Source organism: Falco biarmicus, chromosome 5 (assembly GCF_023638135.1).
Source record: "Falco biarmicus isolate bFalBia1 chromosome 5, bFalBia1.pri, whole genome shotgun sequence".
Lineage (NCBI taxonomy): Eukaryota > Metazoa > Chordata > Aves > Falconiformes > Falconidae > Falco > Falco biarmicus.
The window spans coordinates 61,437,444-61,461,644 of NC_079292.1; the positions used below are offsets into that span (position 1 = coordinate 61,437,444).

At 36.4% G+C, this 24,201-nt stretch overlaps 1 protein-coding gene across 1 annotated transcript in view; it reads left to right on the top strand.

Moving 5' to 3' along the window:
* SLC41A2 (solute carrier family 41 member 2) overlaps positions 1-24,201 on the top strand; it is a 58,998-nt gene that overhangs the window by 4,397 nt on the left and 30,400 nt on the right. Inside the window, exons 2-6 of the mRNA XM_056339852.1 lie at positions 4,460-5,201; positions 7,866-7,973; positions 14,287-14,358; positions 15,217-15,361; positions 17,250-17,396. Coding sequence (XP_056195827.1) covers positions 4,647-5,201; positions 7,866-7,973; positions 14,287-14,358; positions 15,217-15,361; positions 17,250-17,396 — 1,027 coding nt within the window. The 5' untranslated portion in view covers positions 4,460-4,646. The remainder of the gene's footprint in view (positions 1-4,459; positions 5,202-7,865; positions 7,974-14,286; positions 14,359-15,216; positions 15,362-17,249; positions 17,397-24,201) is intronic.

Genomic DNA, 24,201 nt, shown 5'->3' on the forward strand with positions numbered 1-24,201 from the left:
TTCATGGGTATGTCTGAAGCAGTGTTGGCAATTCATTTGGGTAATGATGAAGAGTGTTCTTGCTGCCTTCTCATCGTCATCTTTCTCAGGTGAATCAAGACCAATCAAGCAAATCAAAGGTGAAGGATGGAAAAATGTGATAATGATCAGGTGTTCAGTTTCACAGCTGAAGTATCTGAGATTTTTCTAAAGCAGCTATCAGTTTCCAAAAGTCAGCATCTCTTCCAGCTCATGGCTCTATTTTCCACACCATCTGCTTCTGCCTGTCCATTTTCCACATCATATGAACTGTCTCTGTATGTATTTTTTAAAATGCTGTATGCATTAATTTTGTTAACTCTTATAGGTAAAATTGGTTTGTTATCTGTTGGATTGCTAAGTGTCTCACTTTTCAGGAACACAAACAGCAGGGTATGGCTGTATTTCCTGTTTGTTTATGTTTGCAGAACTATTTGTTTATGTTTGTTTACATTTGTGTATGCTTGCAGGGCTGTCAGAGAGCTGAATAATATACAGTAGTTGTTACGTGGTATAAAATGTATGAAGAAAAAGAAGAAACTGTTAAAAGTAGGCACTTGGGAAACAATAAAGAAATGGAAATTATTGTATTCATAGTCTGGATATAGCTTGTTATTCTGCTTGTAGAGACAAAGACAAGGTGTCCTTGCATTTCACGTATAGTGTGCCAGGTATGAGAAATTTGAGGCTGTTTCCTGGCTTCTCAAAGGATCTGTGTTTCTCTCATTTCCTTTTTTTAGTACTTCACCTTCCTCTGTAACCTCCTGGTTATATGGCAAGAAATCAGATTCACTTATCACCTCTTCCTACAGAAACCAGGGATGGGATTTTTGAAGATCTTTACCTCCTTTTCTTCATATGAGTTATTGAAGTAGAGCTTGCGTCTTTACCTGGCCATGTCTTTTCTAGACAACAATAACATTAGCATTGTTCTTGTCAATGATAAAGCTGAGTTCTTGTCCCTAAGGTTATACTGTTTCTTAGATGGTTTGTTGCATTTTGTAGGCACAAAAAAACCCGCCTAGAAGTTTATTAGCATTCTCTAACTTAGGATAAAACTATTGCATCAGATGACATTTGGAAAATTATCTTTGTTGGAACAGGTTTTCAGAAAGGAATAGTTACATTCGTAGTTATGTCCTGTCTGTATGCTCTGAAGAAGTAATTACTTTTCACTATATCGTATATTTTTCAGTTTGTCTTAAATTCTCATTTTTTCAGCATTTATCATTAGCTCACTTTTTGTCAGTCCAAGTCTTTCGGTAGGAAAAACATAAATGACTATCAACCAAACTTCTTTGTACTACTTCAATTGTTAGCTGTCCATACCAGCCGCTTCCTCCCTTTCTAACTTGCTAGTTGATTGAATTATTTTTCTGTTTTGTCTTTTTTTTTCCTCTTAAGTGCCATTTCTATTTGTTAACACTTTCTCATACTAAATGAAACCACAATCTTTCCAAAAGATTTCTTAAAAAAAAAAAAAAAGATAGTAAAAACTTGAAAGGAGAAAAATCCGTATGTTAGAAAGATACAGATAATTAACCAAAGTATTTTTGGCCAGAGTTCCAGACCAATTAATAATTTCTGTGAGTCACTGGTCTAGCACTCCGGTGATGTGACTGGAGGACATATTGGAGAAACCACAATGAGAGCCAGACTCTGCCTTGTTAAAGCTACTGGGAAATTTTCTTAATGTATTCCTCCACAAGTGAAATAAAATCCTTCATATGTTACTCCTCCCCTCGCCTCAAAAAAGATACCCCCTTACCCCCCAAAAATAACCCCAAACCCAATGAGGATGCTATGGGTCTGTCTCTCATGGACACTTTTGGATCTTAATTCTACATCCCATATTTGAGTTCTGACATAAAGTTTCACTAATCTAAATGTTTCTTGTGGGCAACTGAAACTCAGCCAGCTGAAGTGGTCCAAAGCTTTTCTGCAAGCTTCCAAAGTAGCGTGTCGCTTCCCATCATCATAGATCAGTTGGCAACCTTCAGCACCCTAGGCTATACCCTTCCTGAAATTTTAATTTTCCTCAACTGCCATGAACTTCTCTTGTATTCCTCTTAATACTTCTATTCTTTGTTGATGTCATAGAAGCTAGTCATAGTTAGGTTGATAGTTTAATGTTACTTCTGCTTCTGCTTGTCTTTTTTTGGACACCATTTCTTCTTTTTTTTTATAGATAATGCCGCTTTGGGCCAGGAAGAAACAAAATTGCCTCTTCTTGTTCTGCCTTTCTGTAGCACTTAACAGAGAACCATTTTGGCCTGTGGTTAGAGCTCCTCTGGAACAGCAGCAAAAGTTGTTTTGTTATTCCTAATTAAAGTGTGTGGAAAACAGGACTGAGGCCTAGGAGTTTTTACTGCGCTTACTCTAAAAGGTTCAGCACAGCACAATCTGCTACAGAGCGACAAAAGATATTGCAGGAATCCTGGTTACTTAAATTACTCTCTTGGTCTTGTGGAAGAAAGATCGCTTTTTTTTTTTTCCCCAAAGAAGCTTGACTTCTTTCTAAATCAAGCAATGAACTCCATTGGCATTTTAAAAACATTTGTTTCTTGGTCAGAGCTCCCTTGGTTAAAGCAATTGGTAGAGGAATAATCTTAGTGTTGCATCTGAGTCATCTCTTCACTCAAAGAAACCCAAACCAAGTAATCCTGTGAGCAGCAGGACTTTTGAAGTTGACTTGCTGTGGCTGTGTATGAGTGAATTGTGCTAACTAATGTTTGAGGATGCCTTTACAGCAAGGGCACAGATTTGGAAATCTTACAAGGCTGTTAGTTACTCAAAGCTTTGACTTCTCTACTCTCTGCCAAATCTATCTGAAATTGTTCCAGAAATACTGGATGACTTAAAAACATTGAAGCGGAGGGAGGGAAAGTATAGGGTTCATACTATAAATGATATGATCTTAGGAGCTCTATTTTCTTAGAAAACATAGATTAAAAATCCTCCAGCCCTAAACTATTTTTATTTCCTGCAGTCCGTAAAAATACGTTTTCACAATTCTGCATAGATATAGTGTCCTGAGCTTGTGGAACTGTGTTATCCCACATCATGCTGGTGTAGTCTGCCTGACCTTTGTTTCTTTGTTTATGCCAATCATTTACTTGTATTCATGGAGTCTAGCAATAAATACCAAAGTCAGCAAAGCTTCAAGTCATATTAAGACTATTCTTTTAGTAAATTACCATAACTATTATTACAACATGAAAACTGAAGAAGAAGGTAAAGTGGCTTCTGATGGAGGAAATGTCAAATGACTGGAGGCTGCCACTGTATCACTGCTTAATTTTCTACCATGATAGAAATTTTGAAGCAGAAACAAATGCTCATTAAATCACATTTAACATAAAAGATAAAAAAGATTATATTTGCATGATTTGCAGAAAGCAAACCAAACCGACTGCATCTAGTGTCAAATAGTTATATTTTAGTGGTCACTAGACATTGGAATAACCAATCTTTCGGGAAATATCTGCAACCTACTCCTCATGCAAAATTAAATTAAAATAAGATTTTTAATAACTTTATTTTAATTATCCTAACTCCTACCCTTTTTTCTAATTACATTTTAATATGCCACATTTATGAATACATTAATGTAGGTTTATTTTTACATTAGACTAATGTGAGCTATTTTAAACTAATTGGTCTGAATTTCATTACTGTCTTTCCTTGATATTGGAGTATTTTATGAAAAAATGTCCGTTTTTATTATGTATATAGTAGCTTTTTATTTTTAACACAATTTGTATGTTTCCTGCAGAGGGACATCAGTCGTTACCATTTTAAATTAGCATGCTTTTGAATTGTACATATCAATATTGGTTTGACATGTTTTTATGGGGATGGAAGGCAGGAACTGTCAACACATGAGACCTTTGCCACCCAGAATATTGCTTTGGGTTTACCACCTCTGATAGCGTTTTGAAACTTGGGGTTTTTTTTCCTTAATTTTTCTGGGCTCCTTGCCATTGCTGTAGAGTGGGAGGAAAAAAGAGTGGCCCCAAAGTGCATCATGTGGGTTCCATTTGTCCATATCCTTGCACCTTGCAGAAGTATTTTTCTCTGAGGACTGACTGCCTTCAGGGCTGATGGAAGCCTAGAGCTACCCACAGTATCTGCCTGAAGACTTTCACTTCCTGGGCTTTGAGAAGGCAAAAGCTAGGTCCTCACCGATTCACTTACAATCTACGTTGCTGTCTCTTTCTTTGTTAGAAAGTATATCGGTATGTGAAACTTCCTTACCCGCCAAGTTTCCCTTTTTACCTTCTAATTTCTTTCAACTCATGCAATTAAATATTGGAGAAGATTGGCATTTCTACAAATATTTGCTTTGGAAAGATACTGGGTGGTCTGAAATTTAAACTGGTGTCTTTTGTTTTCTGTAGAGTTAAAGTATTTTAAAGCTTGAATATATACTTTTTTGCAGATCCAGCCTTGCTTATGGATTCGTTGAAGATCTGAGATCAATGAAAAAACATTTTTGCATGCAAAAAAGGATCATTTTGGTTTATCTCTTTTAAAAGCATCATGTGGCACTTGATGACTCATCTACAAGATTTCTTCACTGACATCTGAAGAACGAAGTGCTTTTCAACTTGTACTTCTGTAGCACTATGACTAACTGTAAAGGCAGATCTACCATCTCCAAAACAAATAACAAAGTTCATGACAGAGAAGGTTTTGTGAACTGGACCATAAATCTTAATACAATTCAGTCTGATAAATTTTTGAGACTGCTTTTGAGTATGGTTCCTGTTGTTTACCAAATAAACCAGGATGAAAGACACAAAAAAGTGAATGGTGTCTGGCAAGATGGATTACAACCAGCAGGACACAATTTTAATGTTAGGTCTGAACAACACACAGAGTACCATCACTTCTCAGAACCAAGTTTTCATGGTAGTAATGGACACAGCCCATCTAGCTGTAGCCCTAAATATGATGATTTTACTAGCTATAATTACTGTGATGGAATGGACACTTCAGAAACAGATGCCATGTTGCAGGAAGATAACCTGTCTAGTGACAGTAATGATGATATCATTGTGGAAGGAAGTAGAAAACAACCCAAAGAATCTAGCAGTATTATGGCATTACAGATACTTGTACCTTTTTTGCTAGCAGGATTTGGAACTGTTTCTGCTGGCATGGTTTTGGATATTGTACAGGTTGGTATTTGCTTTGGAAGGTGTTTTTTTTAACAGGTAGTCTATGAGGTTTATAACTAATGTATGATATCGTAGATGTTTACAAATAATTAGGTCTGTGTACAGTTCTGCTACTACGAACATCTTCTGCCCAAATCTCATCTTAAACAGTTCCAATGTTTAATTTGGAGTCATTCAAGCCTTGGTAAGAGTTGTTCCTTAGCCACAGTGAGCTGGTGAGTAGAACTGTTACCTTCTGCTGTAAGTAAGGATAGAAATATAATTGATAGTTCAAAATTCTGTTGACACTAGTAAAAGTATACATAGTCAAGTGGGAGTTGTAATTAACTGTGATGCCGCAATACATAGGAGTTTAAAAAGATCAGAGGAATGTATTGCCTTATCTCCTTGTGTGCTTCAAGTCTTATACAATTTCTGAAGTGCTGTGTAAATTTGGTCCGTGATAATGCATATGGTATATGACGATGTGCAATACATTTGTATGTTATATGAAATTCATATGAAGTGATTTAGAGCTGTTTTGAATATTCAGGGGTGTGTGTCTTTTCAATATAACATTAGGTACACTGAACACTGGGAATTACAAACATTGGCAGTGTGAACAGGGCTGCAGTCAAATCCACCTTGAAATATAGTTGTAGTAGGTCCAGAGAAACCAGATTATCTTGGTTTGTGGTAGCATATTTAACTGATAGTAGTTATTCAGGACTAGGATAAAACAGAACTTTCTCTCAAGTTTAATAATATTTTAAAAACCTGTTTTGGAGTATTATATCACTAAGACACTACTGATACAGAAGCTTTTTAGGACTGGTTTCTAGTTTAACATAGTTGTAGATGTCAGAAGCATTTCAGTGGAGTTAAAAGTAACAGTTGCCTATGAAATAATTCTTTCTGCAATGATATTTGAAAAAAATTCAGGAGACAGTAACAGTTAAGAAGGGTTTATTTGACTAGCTTATTTTCTTGCCTTCTCTTTGCATTTTGAAGGCTGTATTTACTTTTATTTCCTACCTAATAAGTTTTTTTAAAACCAGAAATTTCCTATAAGTACAAACCTCATGGATTATCTCTTCCTGTATGAGTAGATTCACAAAAAATTATTAAAAAATATGAAATAACCACAATAATCAAACTGAAACACAGTAGGCAAATTAATCTGTTCTTTTGTTTTGTTTCATTCAGCTTTAGGGTTTTCTTTAGCTACACTTAAAGAGTTTACAAAGTTAATTTAAAGAGGGGTAAGAAAGAGGTGGCTCTTTGTCACTCAAAATTTTGAGAGAGTAAAGGAAGCTTGGACTTCAATCAATTGCAATGAAAAGACACTTTTTTTTATACAGCAAGGAAATTGAAAATAAAGATTGACAAGCAGACTTCACTGCTTCCTTGCACTGTTTTGCACCAGTCGTTCATTTACATCTTGCCAATCTGTTCTTCTTACAGATGTCTTATTTACACCCTGTTGCAATTTACTGCATGACACAGCATAACAATCAGCCAAAAGATGCAGTTGTGCCTATTGCCACTACTGGCTTCCAACCAAATGTTTCACCTTGTCTTCCTTCCTTTAAGGGAGTGTGTTTGTATGGCTGGTTTTTGAGCTGGACTGAGAGATATCTTAATTCTTCCTCCTATATTACTTCTAATCTTTATTGGCTTTCCATCCAGCTCACCGTGAATGAGAAGAGACGTGACACAAAGGCTAAAATAGCTGTTGTCATTACTACCTTTTTTCACTTTAAACTAAGCATTAAATTGTGATGTCAGTAAAGCAGGATCTTGAAATATGACAGAACATGTTTTGAAAATGAAAATTTGAAGACAACAAGGCATTCTAAGCTTGTTTTTTATAAACCATTTCATGGTGGTTCTTTCCCAGTACTAAATACATGTGCAACTTCACATATAGGTAATTCTTAGATCTTGTTTACATTTGAGAATTGGATTCTTTTATTTCAGTTAAAATAATAATTTAAATGTTTGCAAATCCCTGAATACAAAGGCAATTTACCACTTTGCTAGTTTAGTAAAGTTGATAAATGATCACAAATTAAATGTGTGGATTGACAGGCATACAAAGTAGCACAGCATTTCAGTCCTGAGAACTCAGTGCATGAAAAATTAAGGGAGAATTTGCTTTATGAAATCTGGGTTTTGGAAAACTACTGTTCTAAATTTCACATTTAGAAGTAAAAGAATAAAGATAAGGTTTTCCACTTACAGGCTTTGTTCATTTGACAGCTGATTCCTTGCTGTTTTAATGTGAGGCTTCTACACAGCTGAAAAGAAAAAGATGAAAATATTATTGTAAGTTAAGAGCAGAATTCAAGAGCAGTCATAGTACCTGGTGTTATTTTGAAGTCATGAAAAAAAAACAACTTCAAATTAATGACATCTTTTTTTAACTAGGTTTGTTTTAAGGCCAGGTTTTGTGTATCTTACTTTTGGTATTCTTATCTTTGAAGTAGTAATATGCAGTCATAAATCTATTTCATCTAAATAGGTAACAGTTCTGGCTTTAGACTTTTAGGTCTACTATAAAAAGATTGAAAAAAATATTTTTTCAGAGGATTAAGTTATAAGTCACAGAACTTTTTTAATACTTTGTGGATAGTGTAAAGAGAATTTTTCAGTTGAATGTTTCCTATTGTATCCTTTATATAGCACTGGGATGTGTTCAAGAATGTTACTGAAGTTTTTATTTTGGTTCCTGCACTTCTTGGTCTCAAAGGAAATTTGGAAATGACCTTGGCATCCCGGCTATCAACTGCTGTAAGTAACATTCTTTTTCCCTTTGCTCTTCAGATATATGTTGTAATTATTTCAAAAGGAAAACAATTGTTTGGAACACAAGTATTTTATGTTTATGGCTTAATTAGGTTGTTCTGGAGGCTCTTTAAATAAGTTATTAAATTGGCAAAGTTAAAAAGATGACCCATTTCTAATCTCCACACATCAGAGTTTTACTACTTCGGTCTCTTCTGAGTCATCATTCAGAACACATGAAATAGATTTTTGAGATTTGCATGTGTCTTCTGTAAGGTTGACAGATCTCTTTGGCTTTGAGGGGGTTTGAATAGGCTAACAAGAAGTGTAGGTTTTGAACACATTTTTCTAAAGACCACTTGTGTGGCACCAAAATAAAGTATTGCTAACATTGCTATTCCAGAGCATTTTTGATCAAACTGTAAGAAACTCTTTTGTAGCTTTCTGGCTAAAAAATTTTATTCCTTTTTTGTTGTGGTGTTTTTTTGTGTGTCTGCTTATTCTGTGTGTGTGAGCACAGTAGCATAGCATAACTGTTTTTTTTCTATGTCTTCTTTCTTATATATTTGTCATGGTTCTTTTCTATGTCTCAGGGTATGCTTCATCCCTTCATTTTTTCCAGCCTCAGCAAGCCAGATTACTTTACCATGTATTTTTTGTATGTGTGTGAATACTATAGTGAACAGAATGTTCTAAGAACATGGCTAAACTATTTATGGTAGCTGAACTGGGTATCTCTGTAAGACAGTGACTAATACAGTGTTTCTCCTTTACATGATAATTTTTCCATTCTCCAGCAAGGCCCCCATTCTCGGCCTCTTCCTGCTCAAATGAATCTTTCTAGGAAATGTTTGGTTAAAGTTGTATATAACTCCAGATGAGACCTTACTATGGTTTTGTGGAATAGCACTTCCCTATTTCTCTTGAAACTTGCTCTTGAAACTTTGTAGGTTTATATGTACCCATCTGCCTAGCAGTGTCAGATTTAGACCTCACAGTCACTTTGTGATCGACTGTGTCCTTGTGTTTCTCCTTTTGTGTTATTTCCAGCTGTCACTCCCATCTTCTGTCAGAAATATGTTAGTCCTAAGTGTATGACCTTGCATTTCTGCTGTTGAATTGTTGCTGTAATCCTCAATGTCATTCAATTTTTGCATGATATTACAATGATTTCTATTGACGTGCTCTCCCAGTTTTCTGTGATTAATAAATTAATGACAACAATAATAATTAACACATTATATTTAGTTATTACCTAAATGCATACTGGGATGGACATAGCCTTAGCAGTCGTATGAAGGTTTGTTTGTGTCATGTCCATTATAAAAATCAATTACTTTTGCCCCATATCCATTCCTTCATACGTAAGAATTGATGTGTTTGTTGTATCTTTATCAATGGCAGCCTTAAGCTATTCAGTCTTGGTTTCTGTTTGATTTTAATGCTCTTACTTTTCTGAGTGTTCTTGCTGCTTCTTAAGAATATTTTGTGTTTAAGCCTTGCTGCCTTTATGTCAGGAATTTATACTTTTGTCTTTTACTTTAATTTTTTTTTTTGGTGTTGATCTGTTGCTTAATTTGTTCCTGACTGGTACAGTTTGTGGCCTGAGAATTGGAAGTGCTTATATTGCATAGCGGAAAATACACCAAGTCCAAGATCTACCAGTGCCTTACTGAAGGCTTAAAAAATAGAGGGTCGGAATCAGCTCCACTACTTTTGCTTCAGTTAATGGGATTTTTAATTCTTTATCTCAATCGAAATTATGACCTTCACCAGATCACAACTCCAGAACTTCTTCTCTGGGCCAGTCAATGGCTTATTTCCCCATCCTCACCAATGCCATTTCATTTGTGAATCTTGCAGCTATCGGGAGACATTTGGAAAAGGGTCATGCAGACCCTTTTTCTGCACTGGGAACCCTGACCTTGGTTCTTACTGTCATGAACTGTTACCAAAAATCAAGGAGCTGATCTCCCTCTCAAACATGCAGATAAAGGATACTGGACTTCCCACAACACTGGCGGTATGTTCAGTGGTTAACTGAAGCTGGCATCATGATGTTCAGGCAACTCCCCTTAATCCAAAATGACATTCTTAAAGGTATCCCAGTAACTGTGTCATAACATGATCTGTAGATGTCTTGAATGTGATTTTTCAGAGCCTATTTGGCCATTTGAAGCCCAAGCTCCTACTGAGACTCGAACAGTCCATTCTGAGAGGGTTTAGATTGAGGAGTGTTGCCAGTGCTACTTACCATGGTCATTAAGTCTTACCAAGGCATAAATGAGCTGATTCTTCAGTGGTTTTTAGTCTAGCATGCCATGAAGGCTTCCTCTGACCCCAGTATCAGAAATTGTCATATGTCTGTCTTGGCCAAATCAGGTTAGCCAGCTCTGTTCATGTTCATCTTCTACCATGAATGTTAATTTACTGGCTAAAAACAGGTTGGTGAAGTGTACGTTTCTTCAGTGCTTCATGGTGTGTGGGAGTTCCAATTTCTTTGGCATTGCCTGAAGTCACAGCACTATTGGAACGAAACTACTTCCCAGCTTTGCACTGACAGACCTGTGGCATTTTTCTTGTTATTTTTTTTGTTGGTTCTCTAATGCTTCTAACTTCCTTGTATGACCTGTTTTCTTTAAGAAACATGACAGACCCTGGACTAAGTTACACAGGTGACTGAAATGTTTTCTGGGACTTCTTTAGTCATGTTGTAAGTTCACTGGACATTGTAAGTTCACTGGAGAAGGTAGAGGCTTGTCATGGTTCAGCAAACATTCTCTCTTTGCTGGTGGTAGTGCTGATTTGTTCCAGCTGGTGAAGAGCTCATGTTGTAGAGTGTGTGTGTATAAGTCAGGGGTCCTCAAACTACGGTCCGTAGTGGGTTGGATATGGCCCCCCAGGGTCCTCAATCCATCCACGGGTATTTACAGAACCCCCCTGCCCACCCCCACACCCCCCACACCCCCCGCCGGCCTGCCACTGCATCTGCGCGCCGGCCCCCTGGTTAAAAAGTTTGAGGACCCCTGAGATAAGTGCATGTGCACAACAGTGGAGGTTTAAGATAACAGTGCTGTACGAAATAAGAACAGTATAGATCATTCATTATCAAGATAATGCTAACAAGATTATATTTAGGTTCTATATGTCAAAAAACAAGGGGGAAAGAAAGGTTTTTATCTTGCAAGGAACCTTTCACTTTTCTCTTCTGTGTCTGTTTCATGCTCAACACCAGTTGCAATGTGTGCAGGTCTGCAAGGTGGTGGACACCCAGGAACATCCCCCTAGTGCTACTGCAAAGGCAAACCATAGAATGGGTTGGGTTGGAAGGGACCTTAAAGATCATGTAGTTCCAACCCCCCTGCCATGGGCAGGGACACCTTCCAGTAGACTAGGTTGCTCAAAGTGCCATCCAACCTGGCTTCGGTTGGATACACAATATACACAAATTGGTTGGACAGACAAATAAACTAGAATGCTGTAATTTTTCTAATTGTTAGTTAAAACCAACCAACCAAACAAAAAAAACCCTTTGAGAACCTGTTACATGTAAGTTCTTACAGGTGACAGCTTGGGCTTAGTTGCCAGATGTGAATTTGAACTCCATGACAGTTGCCTTGATCGCCCTGCTTCCACCAGGTTTTAAAAACAGGTGCTGTGTCATATTGTATCATTGCTTACTAGAGAGTTTAGTCAAAAAGCATACCACTAGACCTGCAATTTATGTGCCAGTTCTCTTGGACCTCTATGAAAGAGGTTATTCTGACCTCTGCATTCTTCACATTAATTTCATTGACCCCTACTCTCTTTAGCCATCCAATCTTTGGTCCTGTCATCCTCATCCTACGTGAAATTGGATTATATTAATTCAGAGCATATCTAAACAGTTATGTGGAGGCAGTTGTATGATTAGTCTTCTCTGACCTAAATTTGCATTAGGTGGCTCTGCCTCAGATACTATCTTTATAGTAAATTCAAGACTGTGCCCCTGCAAATACCTTTTGAGGAGGAAATTTGCAACGTGAGTTCAGCATCGGAGCTAATTCAAACCCTTCTTGCTCAGTAAGCTTATAATTGCACCTGAATTTGTAGACATGTCCATGCTCTTGGGGCTATAAATTAATCATCTTTACTTCATTGTAACTATGTAGTCAGCCAAAAAGTAGTGTCTTGTTAGAAAGTTTGTTATCCATAACACATCTGCTTTCAAGTGTCATCTGCTCACCTTCATTATTCTTGTTGCCCATATTCCTACTTTAGCTGCTTCTTACTGGTCACTCGCTATTTCCCATCCACTTTAGAATCAGCCATTTCATTAAATGGGTCTCAAGACTGTGGTTTTAATCTACCTCAGGGCGTAGCTTGTACTTCTGTTTGGTGTTAGTGTTAATGTAAGAGCTTTTTTCTCTGCCCACTGCTGTGCTAGCATATCTGTGTGAGGAGTACTTAGGTCAACTGCCCATTTAAACACAATATTTATATTGTGTGGTTTATATTCTTCAGCTTTGTTCTGTAGTTTGAGTCATGATTGTCTCTGATTGTCTTGGTTCATACTGCTGCCTTTTCTCCCTATTTCTTTTTCGGTTTTTAGGAGGAAGCAAAAAACCTCCCAAAACCAACACCAAAACACTATTCATCCACTCATCCCTCTTGTTTTGATTATGAGTTATCATAGTTAGGCATTAGCAATATGACTTTACAAACCTTTTATTTATGTCCACCTATTACACAGTATCACGATAAACTTCATCTTACTTTATGGAAATTTGCAGCTGAAAGAGTGACCCTGCTCTTTTTCTCCCTTCCAAACTCTTTAAGAGCATTTGTGCACAGTTACACAGTTGCATGTGCTGGATCAGATAATTTTGTAGAAGATTTGCTCCCTGAAAAAAAATTTCCATGAAACCAGCAAGCAAATTTGTGTTGCCATGAACTCACTCATGGAGTTGGTAGATCTGGTTCAAGAAAGAAAACATGAATGCGTAGCTGATAGTAGAGGAGCGAACTATGCTATTTGGCAGCAGCTCATTTTTAGGCTGGATTGAGCATTTTCCAAGATTGTTTTTTAACAAGTATCTCCTTCTTCAAAGGAGAAAAAGAGCAAAACTCTCCATAGCCTGCCATTTCGTTCGTTTAGCGTGTATATTTAAACAGGATGCAAAGGAGATTATTATCTGCACTTCCTTAAATACTGCTGTAATATTGAAACTTAATGCATGTATTTGCAGAGTTTGGACTGTACTTTGAACACTGTAAAATGTTTAAGGTGTAGATTGAGATAAAGTGTCTTATTATATTTCTAAGTTTTTAAGTTAGCATTTCTTTTAATACATTGTTCCTCGCAAGTCACATCTATCACAAAATGGAACAAAATGGAAAAGAAATTGAAGTGAAACCAACTGGAAAGAAATTATCAAAAGATGAAAAACATAGGCATTAAGACTTCCTGTGTTTTGAGAAGTATGTTGTTTTATAAATCAGTATTCTATGGGAAAAAAACACTAAAATTAATGCTTGACATGTAAAAAATTGTTCAGTTATCTTAAAAAGAAGATTATTTTAAACATAGTCATACTACAGTGGTATCTACTGCTCTTCAGATCTTGTCCTCTAACTACAAAAAAAAAAAGTAAATGTAGGAAATTATAGAAGAATATGTATGCACTTGTTCATTTCTTAGAATAATTTATTTGCTGCCTTTCCAGCTGCTGCCTTAGGACTGGACTTAGATCATTTACAGCATCACAAGTCTCTACCTGTAGCGTATAAATGAAAAGTTAGAATACTAAACAGTGTTAGATGTGGTTTCTGATTTTCCATAAGCACTTGCAATTTCTCCATGCAGGTAGTTTCATTGCAGTTAATTACCACACTTGCATGAGTGTGTGTGTGTTCGCACACACATCTACTCAGTGTCCTATTAGCTCAGAATTTAAGGACCATAGAAACAAGTTCAGTCTAAAGTGACTAAACACTGGTTAAGTTTTCCTTCCAGCCATGGATCTAATCACTGGTGGTGCTTGGACATCCCTGGAATGTAAGGTAGCTAGTATATCTTGCACGGTAATGTGAGGTTAAACAAGTTACTATGTAAAACTGCATCAAATTTATCTACTTTTGGATAGATACTCTAAGTACATTTTTAAATCAACAAAAATGATTGACTTGAAAAAGTGTAGCTTAGTTTTAACTTGCTTTCAAAATGTATCTTTTTTTGTATGAGTTGAATTATTTGTGGGTTTCTGCCTTGTTAGTTAGTGTGTTTTCAAGTAATACAATTTTGAACCCAAATATCTGAGTTATTTTGTAATTTTGACAGGTAAATATTGGAAAAATGGATTCTCCTATTGAGAAATGGAACCTGATAATCGGCAATTTGGCCTTAAAACAGGTAAATATGTTGGGTTTATTTGATTAACACTTCTAAGTGAGCAAAGTTATTGAAAAGTCTATCACAAACATTGGTAAGTATGGAGGTAGGCAATGTTAATGAGAAACTAGTTCTGCTACACTGGCTCATATTTAACATACATTTACATGACTTTTTTTTTTAAGAGTTTAGTTCTTCTCTAAGACAATATGAGCTTATATTTATCAGAAGAAGAGGTAAAGTATTCTTTGTCACTGTAGCAACGGTATTTCCTTCTTAATATTTCTGAGAGAGGATCAGAGGATAATCAGAGAAAAAATTCAGATTTGGCAAAACCTTTTAAATTTGACCTCTCAAATGTTTTCAGTACTGTATTTGCATTGGATTCAGTGTTTAGAAGAAGTATGTGACAGAGCTTTTGGATAATAAACGATATTTTAAATAGTTGGGATATTTGAGGAAAGGAGTGCTTGTTCTCCAAAGCAACTATTTCTTAAGTTTAAGAACTTTTCCATGTTCATGCGTTATAATACAACATGCTCAAAAAATAGGTGAAATGTTATGCTATGACTTCACTGTTTTAAGTGGCTTAGGAGCCTCTTTAGGCATTGGTTTCTGGTAAATCCTCAGCTCTTTTCTCTGGTTTTACTTCTGTTATTCTTGAGTCTCTGAAATGCTGGTAAAGCCTTTGCTGCTGATGTAAGATTTTTCTTCTTGATCATCCAAGGTTATCATCATCACTATGAAATGGATGAGCATGATTCCTTTACACCTTGCAAATAAATGTAGATAGAGAAAAGAATAACAGAAAATGATGCTGTAGTCCTCCGAAGTCTATCAACTATGTTAAGAATCGTTCACCTTCTTATTCTTTTCCAGGTTCAGGCAACAGTAGTTGGATTTCTGGCAGCAGTGGCTGCAGTTATATTGGGCTGGATTCCAGAGGGCAAATACCGCTTTGATCATTCAGTCCTTCTGTGTTCTAGCAGCGTAGCAACTGCCTTCATAGCTTCCCTTTTACAAGGTAAAAGGAGCATATCTCTTACTTTTTACATTTATTTAGTTTTCTGTGAATGCTGAATGTATATTATGTTGGTAGTCTTTAAAAATTTAAATCCAGTAAGGTATAATAGATCTGAAACACAGCTGAGGGTAGGATGCCCTTTTGGAATTTCCATATAGGCCTGCATATTACGTTCCTCTCCTGTCATATTCTTTGAAAAGGTTTTGATTTGCATGACCTCCTGAGCATACCTAAAACAAAAAGTATGGGGGTTTTTTTAGGTTTTACCTGATATGATGGAGAACTTTTTTCCCTGCTTTCTAAATTCATTAATGTACAAAATATATTGTTAGTACTAAACAGGTAGAACTTAGTTGTATTTAAACCCAGATGTTAGTTCAGCTGAAGTTCCTGGCTGTCCATGCTGCTTATATGCTAGTTTGCGCTCTGTTTTGTATCTTAAGTGAACAAATTGGTTTAAGTGAAGGGTTTGGGCCAAGTTCAAGTCCCCTGCTATGAACAGTGCCAGTGTCTGTCTGGAGCCATATGGCATGATGAATTTAATCTTCTCCTCCCAACTGACAGGAAACATTTAACCATAAAAGATGGTACTTAATAGACATGAGGGGGTGAAAAAAGTACCTCTACTTGCGACATATTCTTAATGAAAATACATAGCCAGTAGTCTTAATAATGGTAAGTCAGGTAAAATATTTTAACTTCCTTATTTTACTCATTTAATATGCCTAATGTGAGAATTTCAAAATTATTAAAGTTTTGCATGGAATTAAGAACACACACTTTTTCTAGTGACTACAAAGCCATTGAGTTTAATCATGTGCAGAATTTAGAGCAGCAAGAGAACTGAGGAACATGAGTACATTTTTTCCACCTCTCATGTATAATTTGGACATGAAGAGAAACATTTTTTGTTATCTGGTGATGGGCCAACATAGGAAATTACTTTCTAAGCTTCATTCTCCTACATGTGAAAGAGGTGCTTTTGAAATGTTGTGATGCTACAGGATCATTTCAGTCCTTTTTTTTGAGAACTTCAGGAAGTGTAACTCTTTAGGCAGTTTTTCTGAAAGTGAACTTTTAATGCAGCCTAACATACATAATATTGGTAAAATACATGAAAATTATATACCAATTTCTCAAAAATTCTTTAAAATAACATAAAAGATAGCATACCCAGTTGAAACTCTTACGTATATTATATGATGAGAGGGAAATTACTCAAGTTATGCCAAAGGCAACTGTTAATAACAACATGAATTTTATTTTTAGTAGCCACTAACATTCTGCAGGAAATACCTCTTAAATAGCGTTGCTGTTTATAGGAAAAAAAATAGAAACCAACACCCCTAATTAAAATTTTTTAACTGTGTAGCAAGTAAAATTTTTACATGTTATCTTTGTTTTAATTTATGATGTAGCTTCTTGATGTTCGGTGCTAAGTCCATGACTGAAAACCTTGTACAATATCAGATGCTGAAGTATTTAATCTTATGTTGTTTTCAGCCTAGTGTCATTTAAATTTTGATCAGTGAAAATTAATAGGGTGTAGAAATAACACACTGCATATTTTTTTCTTCAGGAAATGGCCATTTACAATTTCAATAGTTATAATTCTAATCATAAGCAAAACAGTTAATTGTACGGATGGTTCTTGATTTTTTTTTTTTTTTTGTGTATGCTTACTGTGTTTCTTTTAATATATAACCCCATTTTTAAAAATTGCTAAAACTTAAAAATACAGACATCAGTCAGGTGGGAAGAACAAGCATCCTGGGACAAAAGCACTGCCTTCTTGTTTATTAAGTTTGAAATTGCCATTATCTTGGGATTTTCTGTGGAGTTACAACAGTAGATACGATTACTGTACTGTCTTCTTTGTTGAATCTAGGAATAATAATGGTTGGTGTTATTGTTGGATCAAAGAAGACTGGTATTAATCCTGACAATGTTGCCACTCCTATAGCAGCAAGTTTTGGAGATCTTATCACTCTTGCTATACTAGCATGGATAAGTCAGGGTCTTTATACTTGCCTTGGTAAGTACGTTTCTCAGTGTGTGTGTCTCCCTAGGAACCTCTTCTGGGTTAGGAGGGTGGGGAGAAGGCAAGGAGGGAGAGATTCAGAAAACTTTTGACTCTTTGGTCAACATTTATACCATTGAATGATAAGTCTTGGGTTGCAGCATTATGCCATGATCTTTTTTGTTTTGTTTTAAGATGATAGAAGTCACTAACCACAGTCTTGGCACAATCTACTAATACCTGAAAGACTCTCACAGTATCACAGTCAATCTACATGTGAATTAGAAATTGTAGTTGCTGTATTTACCCTGCTGTCTTGCGGGGGAGGGAAGCTCTCTTGATCCAAGTTTTCTTGAATGCCCACCCCTAAATCAAATATTTGCTTCACAAAGCCCTTTTGAATTGTTCTCACCTGGCTCTGAGGGGGAAGGAGTTGGACTGGCTATCTTGATAAGCTGCTGGGAAAGGAGTTTTGCTTTGAGCAAAACTTTTGTTAGGGTGTGGCTTTACAGACCATTCAAATTATCTTGAGCTGCAGCAATGTCCAGAAACCAAAATAAAAATAATTTAAGTAATTCGAGTAACAATAGCAAGTTGTCAAGTATGTATTCAAAGAAGTGAAGCCTAATTTTGGATATATTTGTGCTTTGTGATTGCTCTGACTTTTTAATGTGTTACACAAAGACTATTGTGAGTTTCCTTATGATTCCTTCCAAGTGCTTTCTAGCTCCCATTGCAATACCTTCTTGTTTCTTCGTTTCTCCTACTTCAGCTTCCAATACCAGTTTCCTCAGCTCTTTCCTATCTCCTTTCCCTCACAGTGACACTTCCATGTCTCCCTCCTGCTCCCTGTGCCTGTGCTTGATTTTACCAGTGTTTCCTTCTGCTTTTCAGTAAATGAATTAACTGCTTCCAGCGTCTCCGGCTGGAATGACCCTGCTTTCTTCTGGTTTGTTTTTTGGGTTTTTTTGTTTGTTTGGTTGGTTGGTTTTTGTCTTACAAATTTGGTGACTGTATTTGAAACAAATCCACTGATTTAGCTGTAGCTTTCTTCAGAACAGCAGTTCTGCCATACAAGATGTAAAAATCTATAACCACTGTGAATAGCTAAGCAGCAAAGGAGAGGCCTTAGTTGACCACTGACTACAGAGGGCAATGATCTAATCCTACTGCATGCATGAATTGTCTGTTTCTTGATGATTGTGTTTTACTGTTTACTTGCTTTCCCACTAATAGCTATGAACAGGTGAATCGCACATAAAGAGCTCCAAACTAATTTTCTTACAAATGACCTCCCCCCCGACTCCCAGCCCCAGTCTGCAGTTCTTCTGCCAGTTATTTACATGTTTCTATAGTCCCTTTGAAACTGTCTTTCAGAATTCTAGGACCTGTACTGCCTAAATCCTACATTCTTAAAGGAGCAGACCACTGTAGAAGGTTCATCATCACAATGTCTGCTAAAAATGAATATTCCTATAATTATTATTAGGAGCATGCTCAGATAGTAGCTGATGTAATGAAATGCTTGATTGTCACAAAGGAGATACAAACTTGGAAAATGAGTATGAGAAACTAAAAAATGTGTCTTGTTTTCTCCTGTTTCTTCATCTCCCCCATGAATACACAAAAAGTGTGAAAACATTTTCTCACAGGAGGAGAAGAATGTTCAGAACAAGATTTAAAGTTAAATTACTGCTGCAACCGATTCCTTCCATAGAAACTATTTAAAGTATATTGTATTTTAAAAGACATGATTGGAGACAATTATAGTATAGGATACCACAGGCTAAATTTTGTCTTGTCCATAATCGTTTTACCAGAAGTGTTATCACCACATATGTTCTTTATGTCTATGCTCATTGTTCAAGCCTTTTTATGTAAAAATTAGAGCTGCCCATGTGTAAGTATTATATCAGTCAGAAAATGTATCTAGTAAGACTCAAATGACCTTGGTGTGACTTGCCATTTTGTTTCTTTGTTTTCAACTGATGGTTTCATATTTTCAGTATTTGATTTTTCATATCTAGAAAATGTTGACATGATGTCAGCTTAAATGTATCAGTGGGCAATATAGCCATTTTTAATATTTTCTTTATTTTTGTTAAAACTTGAATTGTATTGATAATTTCATAACTATATTTAAGTACTTTGTATTATATTCTAATAAACTTATTTCTCAAATACTTCCTTTAAATACTTATTTTAGGGAAGTTTATAGACTTACAGTGAAAAGAAAATGGATAGAGATTTTTTCAACCTCTCTTCTTTCTTTTTTCCTAATGAGAAAAACAGAGAGGAGGCCTCTACTCTCATGAAATTTGGTGTCTCTAGCTAATTCTGGGGCTGGGATAATAATTAGAGTTTAGCTCATTAGAGACTGTTTATCTAGATTTATTGCTATGCCCAAAGATCTTACTAGACTGGAACATTGAGCTATTCTGCTGAAAATAGATTTCAGGTTCCAACAACTGACATGTTTGAAATTAGTTCAAAATTAGGGTTTGTGCAACTCAGTGATGTGCCAGGGAAGTTGGTATACCCCCTAGATAGAAAGGAGTTAACCAGGAGAGAATTAGTTAGGGTTATTGGCATATTCTAGTTATCTGGACAGGTGTGGAGTTGGAAGAGGTTGTAAAATTTGGGTTAACACTGAGATTAGAGCTGGGGCTAGGGTTATGATTAAAATTTATTCTGGTCAGGACTGTATCTGATTTAAAATAATTAATGCTAGACTTCAGGTTTTAAATCTTAACTAGTGAGTATTTTAAATTAAGTTTCTTAGATACTTATGCCCTGTGGGTCAAACTTCATTTTAGTTTTTAAAATTTTGCTTTGTAGACTACATTGTAATGAATATGCCAGTGATTTTTTCATTTGTTTCCTAAACTTTTCCCTGCAAACACTGTTTTCTTATGCTTTTTTGGCTTTGATTTTTCATATTTAGAAAATGTTGACATGACGTCAGTCAAATTTGCATTGCAATGGTCTCTGTATAATTGCCTAAGCTGAACCCATATGACTGAGGTTTTTAAACAGCTTCCTCTACTCCTTCCCATTTTTATTTTTTTTTAAATTGTGGCCACAGGCAAAACCTAGTTACATGTGCTGGTATTTAAGTAGTAGCTGGATTTTAATAGTAGCAACACTGCTCATTTGTAAATAAAGAACATGTATTATTTTGTGGCTATATCTAGTACTGCCTTCCTACGCTTTATATAAATTACAAATAATGTTTTTTTAAGGAGTACCTAATTACTCCTAATATTTCAGTTTCTCATAAAAGATGCTTGTTTGGTTTTTTTTAAATAAAAAAATGAACAAAACCACATTCAACTCTCAGAAGATGGGGAAAAAAACTTGGACTTCTTTCTTCCTTTGACACACATTTCCAGAAATTTACACCTCTAGTTACAGATAACCTAATGTGTCTCAGAGGAATAAGAAAAGAAGTGGGGCCAGTTTGAACTGGTCCTTTGCTGCTTTTACAGATGTCATGGCCATTCACACTTTGGTCAGCAACTGTAGTTGAAAAGCAGATCCCACACATGTATGTGTAGAGGAGAAGTTTAATGTGCTCAAGTACACTTCGAAGGGTTACTCCCAATTTTCTTTCTGTACGGTCTTCTAAAAATATATCTCTTTTGGTGACATGTGATTATCTAGTTACCACTAAAATGGCTGCTTCTGCTCTTTATTTTTTCCCCAATGTTTTTGTATTACTTTCTTGTAGGAAACAGAGAGTCTTTCTAAAGTAAGGACATACCAGAAAGCCCTTGGAAATGTGTGGTATCCAAGGTGCATGTATTTGAACTATGAAAGAGTATTAAGGAATAAAAGTATGGAGTAGCTTCAGCTCAGGAGAGATACGCTAAGTTGTGAATGGCAGGGAAGAGGCATTCAGAAAATGAATAGGTGACAGGTTAAAAAAAGTTAAAGAAACTTTATTACACAATACGTGATTGGGATGTGGACTTACTGCTGTGATATATTAAGAGGACCAAAGTGATTTTAGAAAACTATTTGGATAAATTAATGAGAGAAGGATCCATTGAGAAGTATTGAATAGATGGATGCAGACAGAAACTTGAGTGATGAAATCCCCAAGGCAAATGGCAGCAGAAGCTGGCAGAGCACTCTGAAAAAAGCATCACTCTTAAACTTGTTATTTTCTTTTCTTCTTTCCATAAGCCTGAACTGCTGACCACAGTCAGACACAGGATAATGGACTAGATGAGGCATTTGTCCTCACCCACCACAGAGGTTCTTATGTTATTTTTGTTGTTTCCCTGCTTTCTCAGTGCCAGAATAACAGGCACAAGGGGGATGTTGTAAAGAACCTCACAGTTTATGGGCTAGTAATGAAGCAGGTGGGACTTGCCTCTGAACTGTATTCTGAATTAACTATTTTCCCCTATGGTTTTTTTAGCCTAGCTACTCAAATGTACTGAAACAAAAGTTAAGTTTCTGGCTGCTCTCTGCATGGGAGGAGTTGTTTTCAAATAACAAAACTGGAAGTAGGGAAATGATCTACGTACAAGCTTTACGCTCGTCTGTAACAGAGCTGTACACCTGTGCCCAGCCTCTGATTTGATACGATGCTTCATGCCATACCCAGAAGAGACAGGGAGGAAGAAACCAAAAAAGACTGGAGCATTTTTACCTAGGCTAGGGCCAAATGCAACATCTCACGTGGACACCGTTGCATATATAATTTCTCAAAAGTTCATCCGAGTGCTTTAAAAATAACGGCAAAGCTATCAAACATAGGGATGTACATCGTGAAAGGTTATCAGTTCTTTCTGTCTTAACAACTCCCTAAAAAACGAGCGGTACCCGCGCACCGTGGTTCCGCAGCGGGGGCAGCACTAGAGGGCTCCCCAGGACTGCCGCTGGACCCGGCCGCTGCGCCCCGAGCAGCGCGGGGAGCGCCGCGGGGTAGGAAGCCCCAGAATATTCAGTCCGACCGTCTGTGCTGCTTGTCATTTGTCGGTAATGATCTGAAGTCTTCGTCTAAAGCTTTCCTTTGTTTCTCACAGAATGTGTCTTAAATATATGCATTAAATACACGCATTAAATATATGCATTTCTCTCTCTGTGCGTGTTGGATCCAGGCTGTGAAGACAAATTGTGTGCTTCATATTATTATTATCAGGTTCCTATCGGTTGCTTTGAAGTAGCCTATTTCCAATTTACCCTTACTTCCTACTAGAGGCTGCATTGTTTGTAGTGGCACTGCACTGAACAGTCTGTCACAGGAGATACCCTGCACAAGGAGTAAAACACTAAGCATCTGAGTTCTCTGAACTATATTAATTTTTATAATTGCTTACTAAAGGGTTTACTTTACTAAAGGAAGATCAGTAAGGACTCAGTTGAGAACTTTGTCTCTTTCCTCTTCCATCCTTCCTTTTTTGATTTAAAGTGACAGTCAGAAGTTCATTGAAGAGCTGAGTGCTTTTAGGAGTTCATCTTCTACTGTGGGACGGTACAAATTCTATAGCAGAGCCAGGCTGAGCGAGAGTCCTTTTACTGTGTAAGCTACCTGCTATAAATCTATCAAAAACGGGGTGAAGTGAGCCCTAAAAGAGGAGTAATTTATTCCCTTTTCCCATTCTCCAGCTATTGCACAATACATTTTCTTCTTCTGTGAATTAAATATGAAGAGGAAGATGGCCCACTCTTCCTTAAAAGATGCATTTCAAAGTTAATGTCTTTTTAAATTCTTATAGTATGGTGTTCTACAAGTAGAATCTCCCACAGAAAAAGAAAAGAAAGAAAAAAAAGTCCTACACTCTGTTCCCAAGAGTTAAGTTGGAGTTGAGTAGTTTCGCTGGTACTGTAGGTAACCGGAGTCTACCATTGTTCACTCATGACAGATTCTGTAATGTAATTCCGAATTAGTAATTGCTCCCATAGTTCTATTTTTTTCATTCAACTTAATAGGCAGCAGAATTTGAAGTTCTGATAGGGAGCAACTGCCTTGCATTAATTTTTACATCATCCTTACCTTAAAAAAAAACTGGGCAGGGTGAATTTCAGTTTTCTGGTCTAAAACTTGTAAACAATATGCTTGATTTCCTCCTTTGCTTAGCAGCATGGGGATGGTTGGTGCCCTATTTATTTGTTTATTTACCATTCTCTCTAGCACTTTAGAACAGAGAACCTCAATAAAATGGTAGTGTATTAGCATAGTGGAAGTTTTTTTTAAAAAAGAAACTAAGCTCTGTCTGTGTCCTGGCCTTGGAGGTCCCCCACTCCTCAGAGCCACTCTTGGGTTTTGTTCTTTTCAAGAAGCTTACGACAGTATTGCAATGATGGATTATCTTTTATAATTTGTTTTCTGTCCAACTCCATTTAAAGGACTCAGGTAGAAAACATATTTTGTATGTTTTCGCTGTACTTTTCTTCACAGTGAAATGAAGACATTTATAAGTACTAAAATGTTGAACAAGAAGGCCAAAAAATTTAACTCCTCTCACTTGCTGTTGACTCAGAGGAACAAGGCTAATCCATTGCTGAATACTCTTGAAAGTCCTACCTTAATGTGTTAAAAAAAAACAACCCCAAACCACTGGTTGCATTTTGCTTCATGCCATTGTCTTTTATTCACTATGCACTTTGGTTTTATTGCTATCAAACACATATTCACTCTCTTGAAAGTTCATCTAAGTTTTGCTTTGCTATAAAAATAACAGTTTGTGTAATTTTATGGGTGCACATTTCCTTTTTTCCTGGAGCTGTGTTAACTAACTTAAAGCATGTTGAATTCAGCTAGTGAAAGGGTTGAGAATCAGCCATGGGTTAATCATGTTTCTAAGAT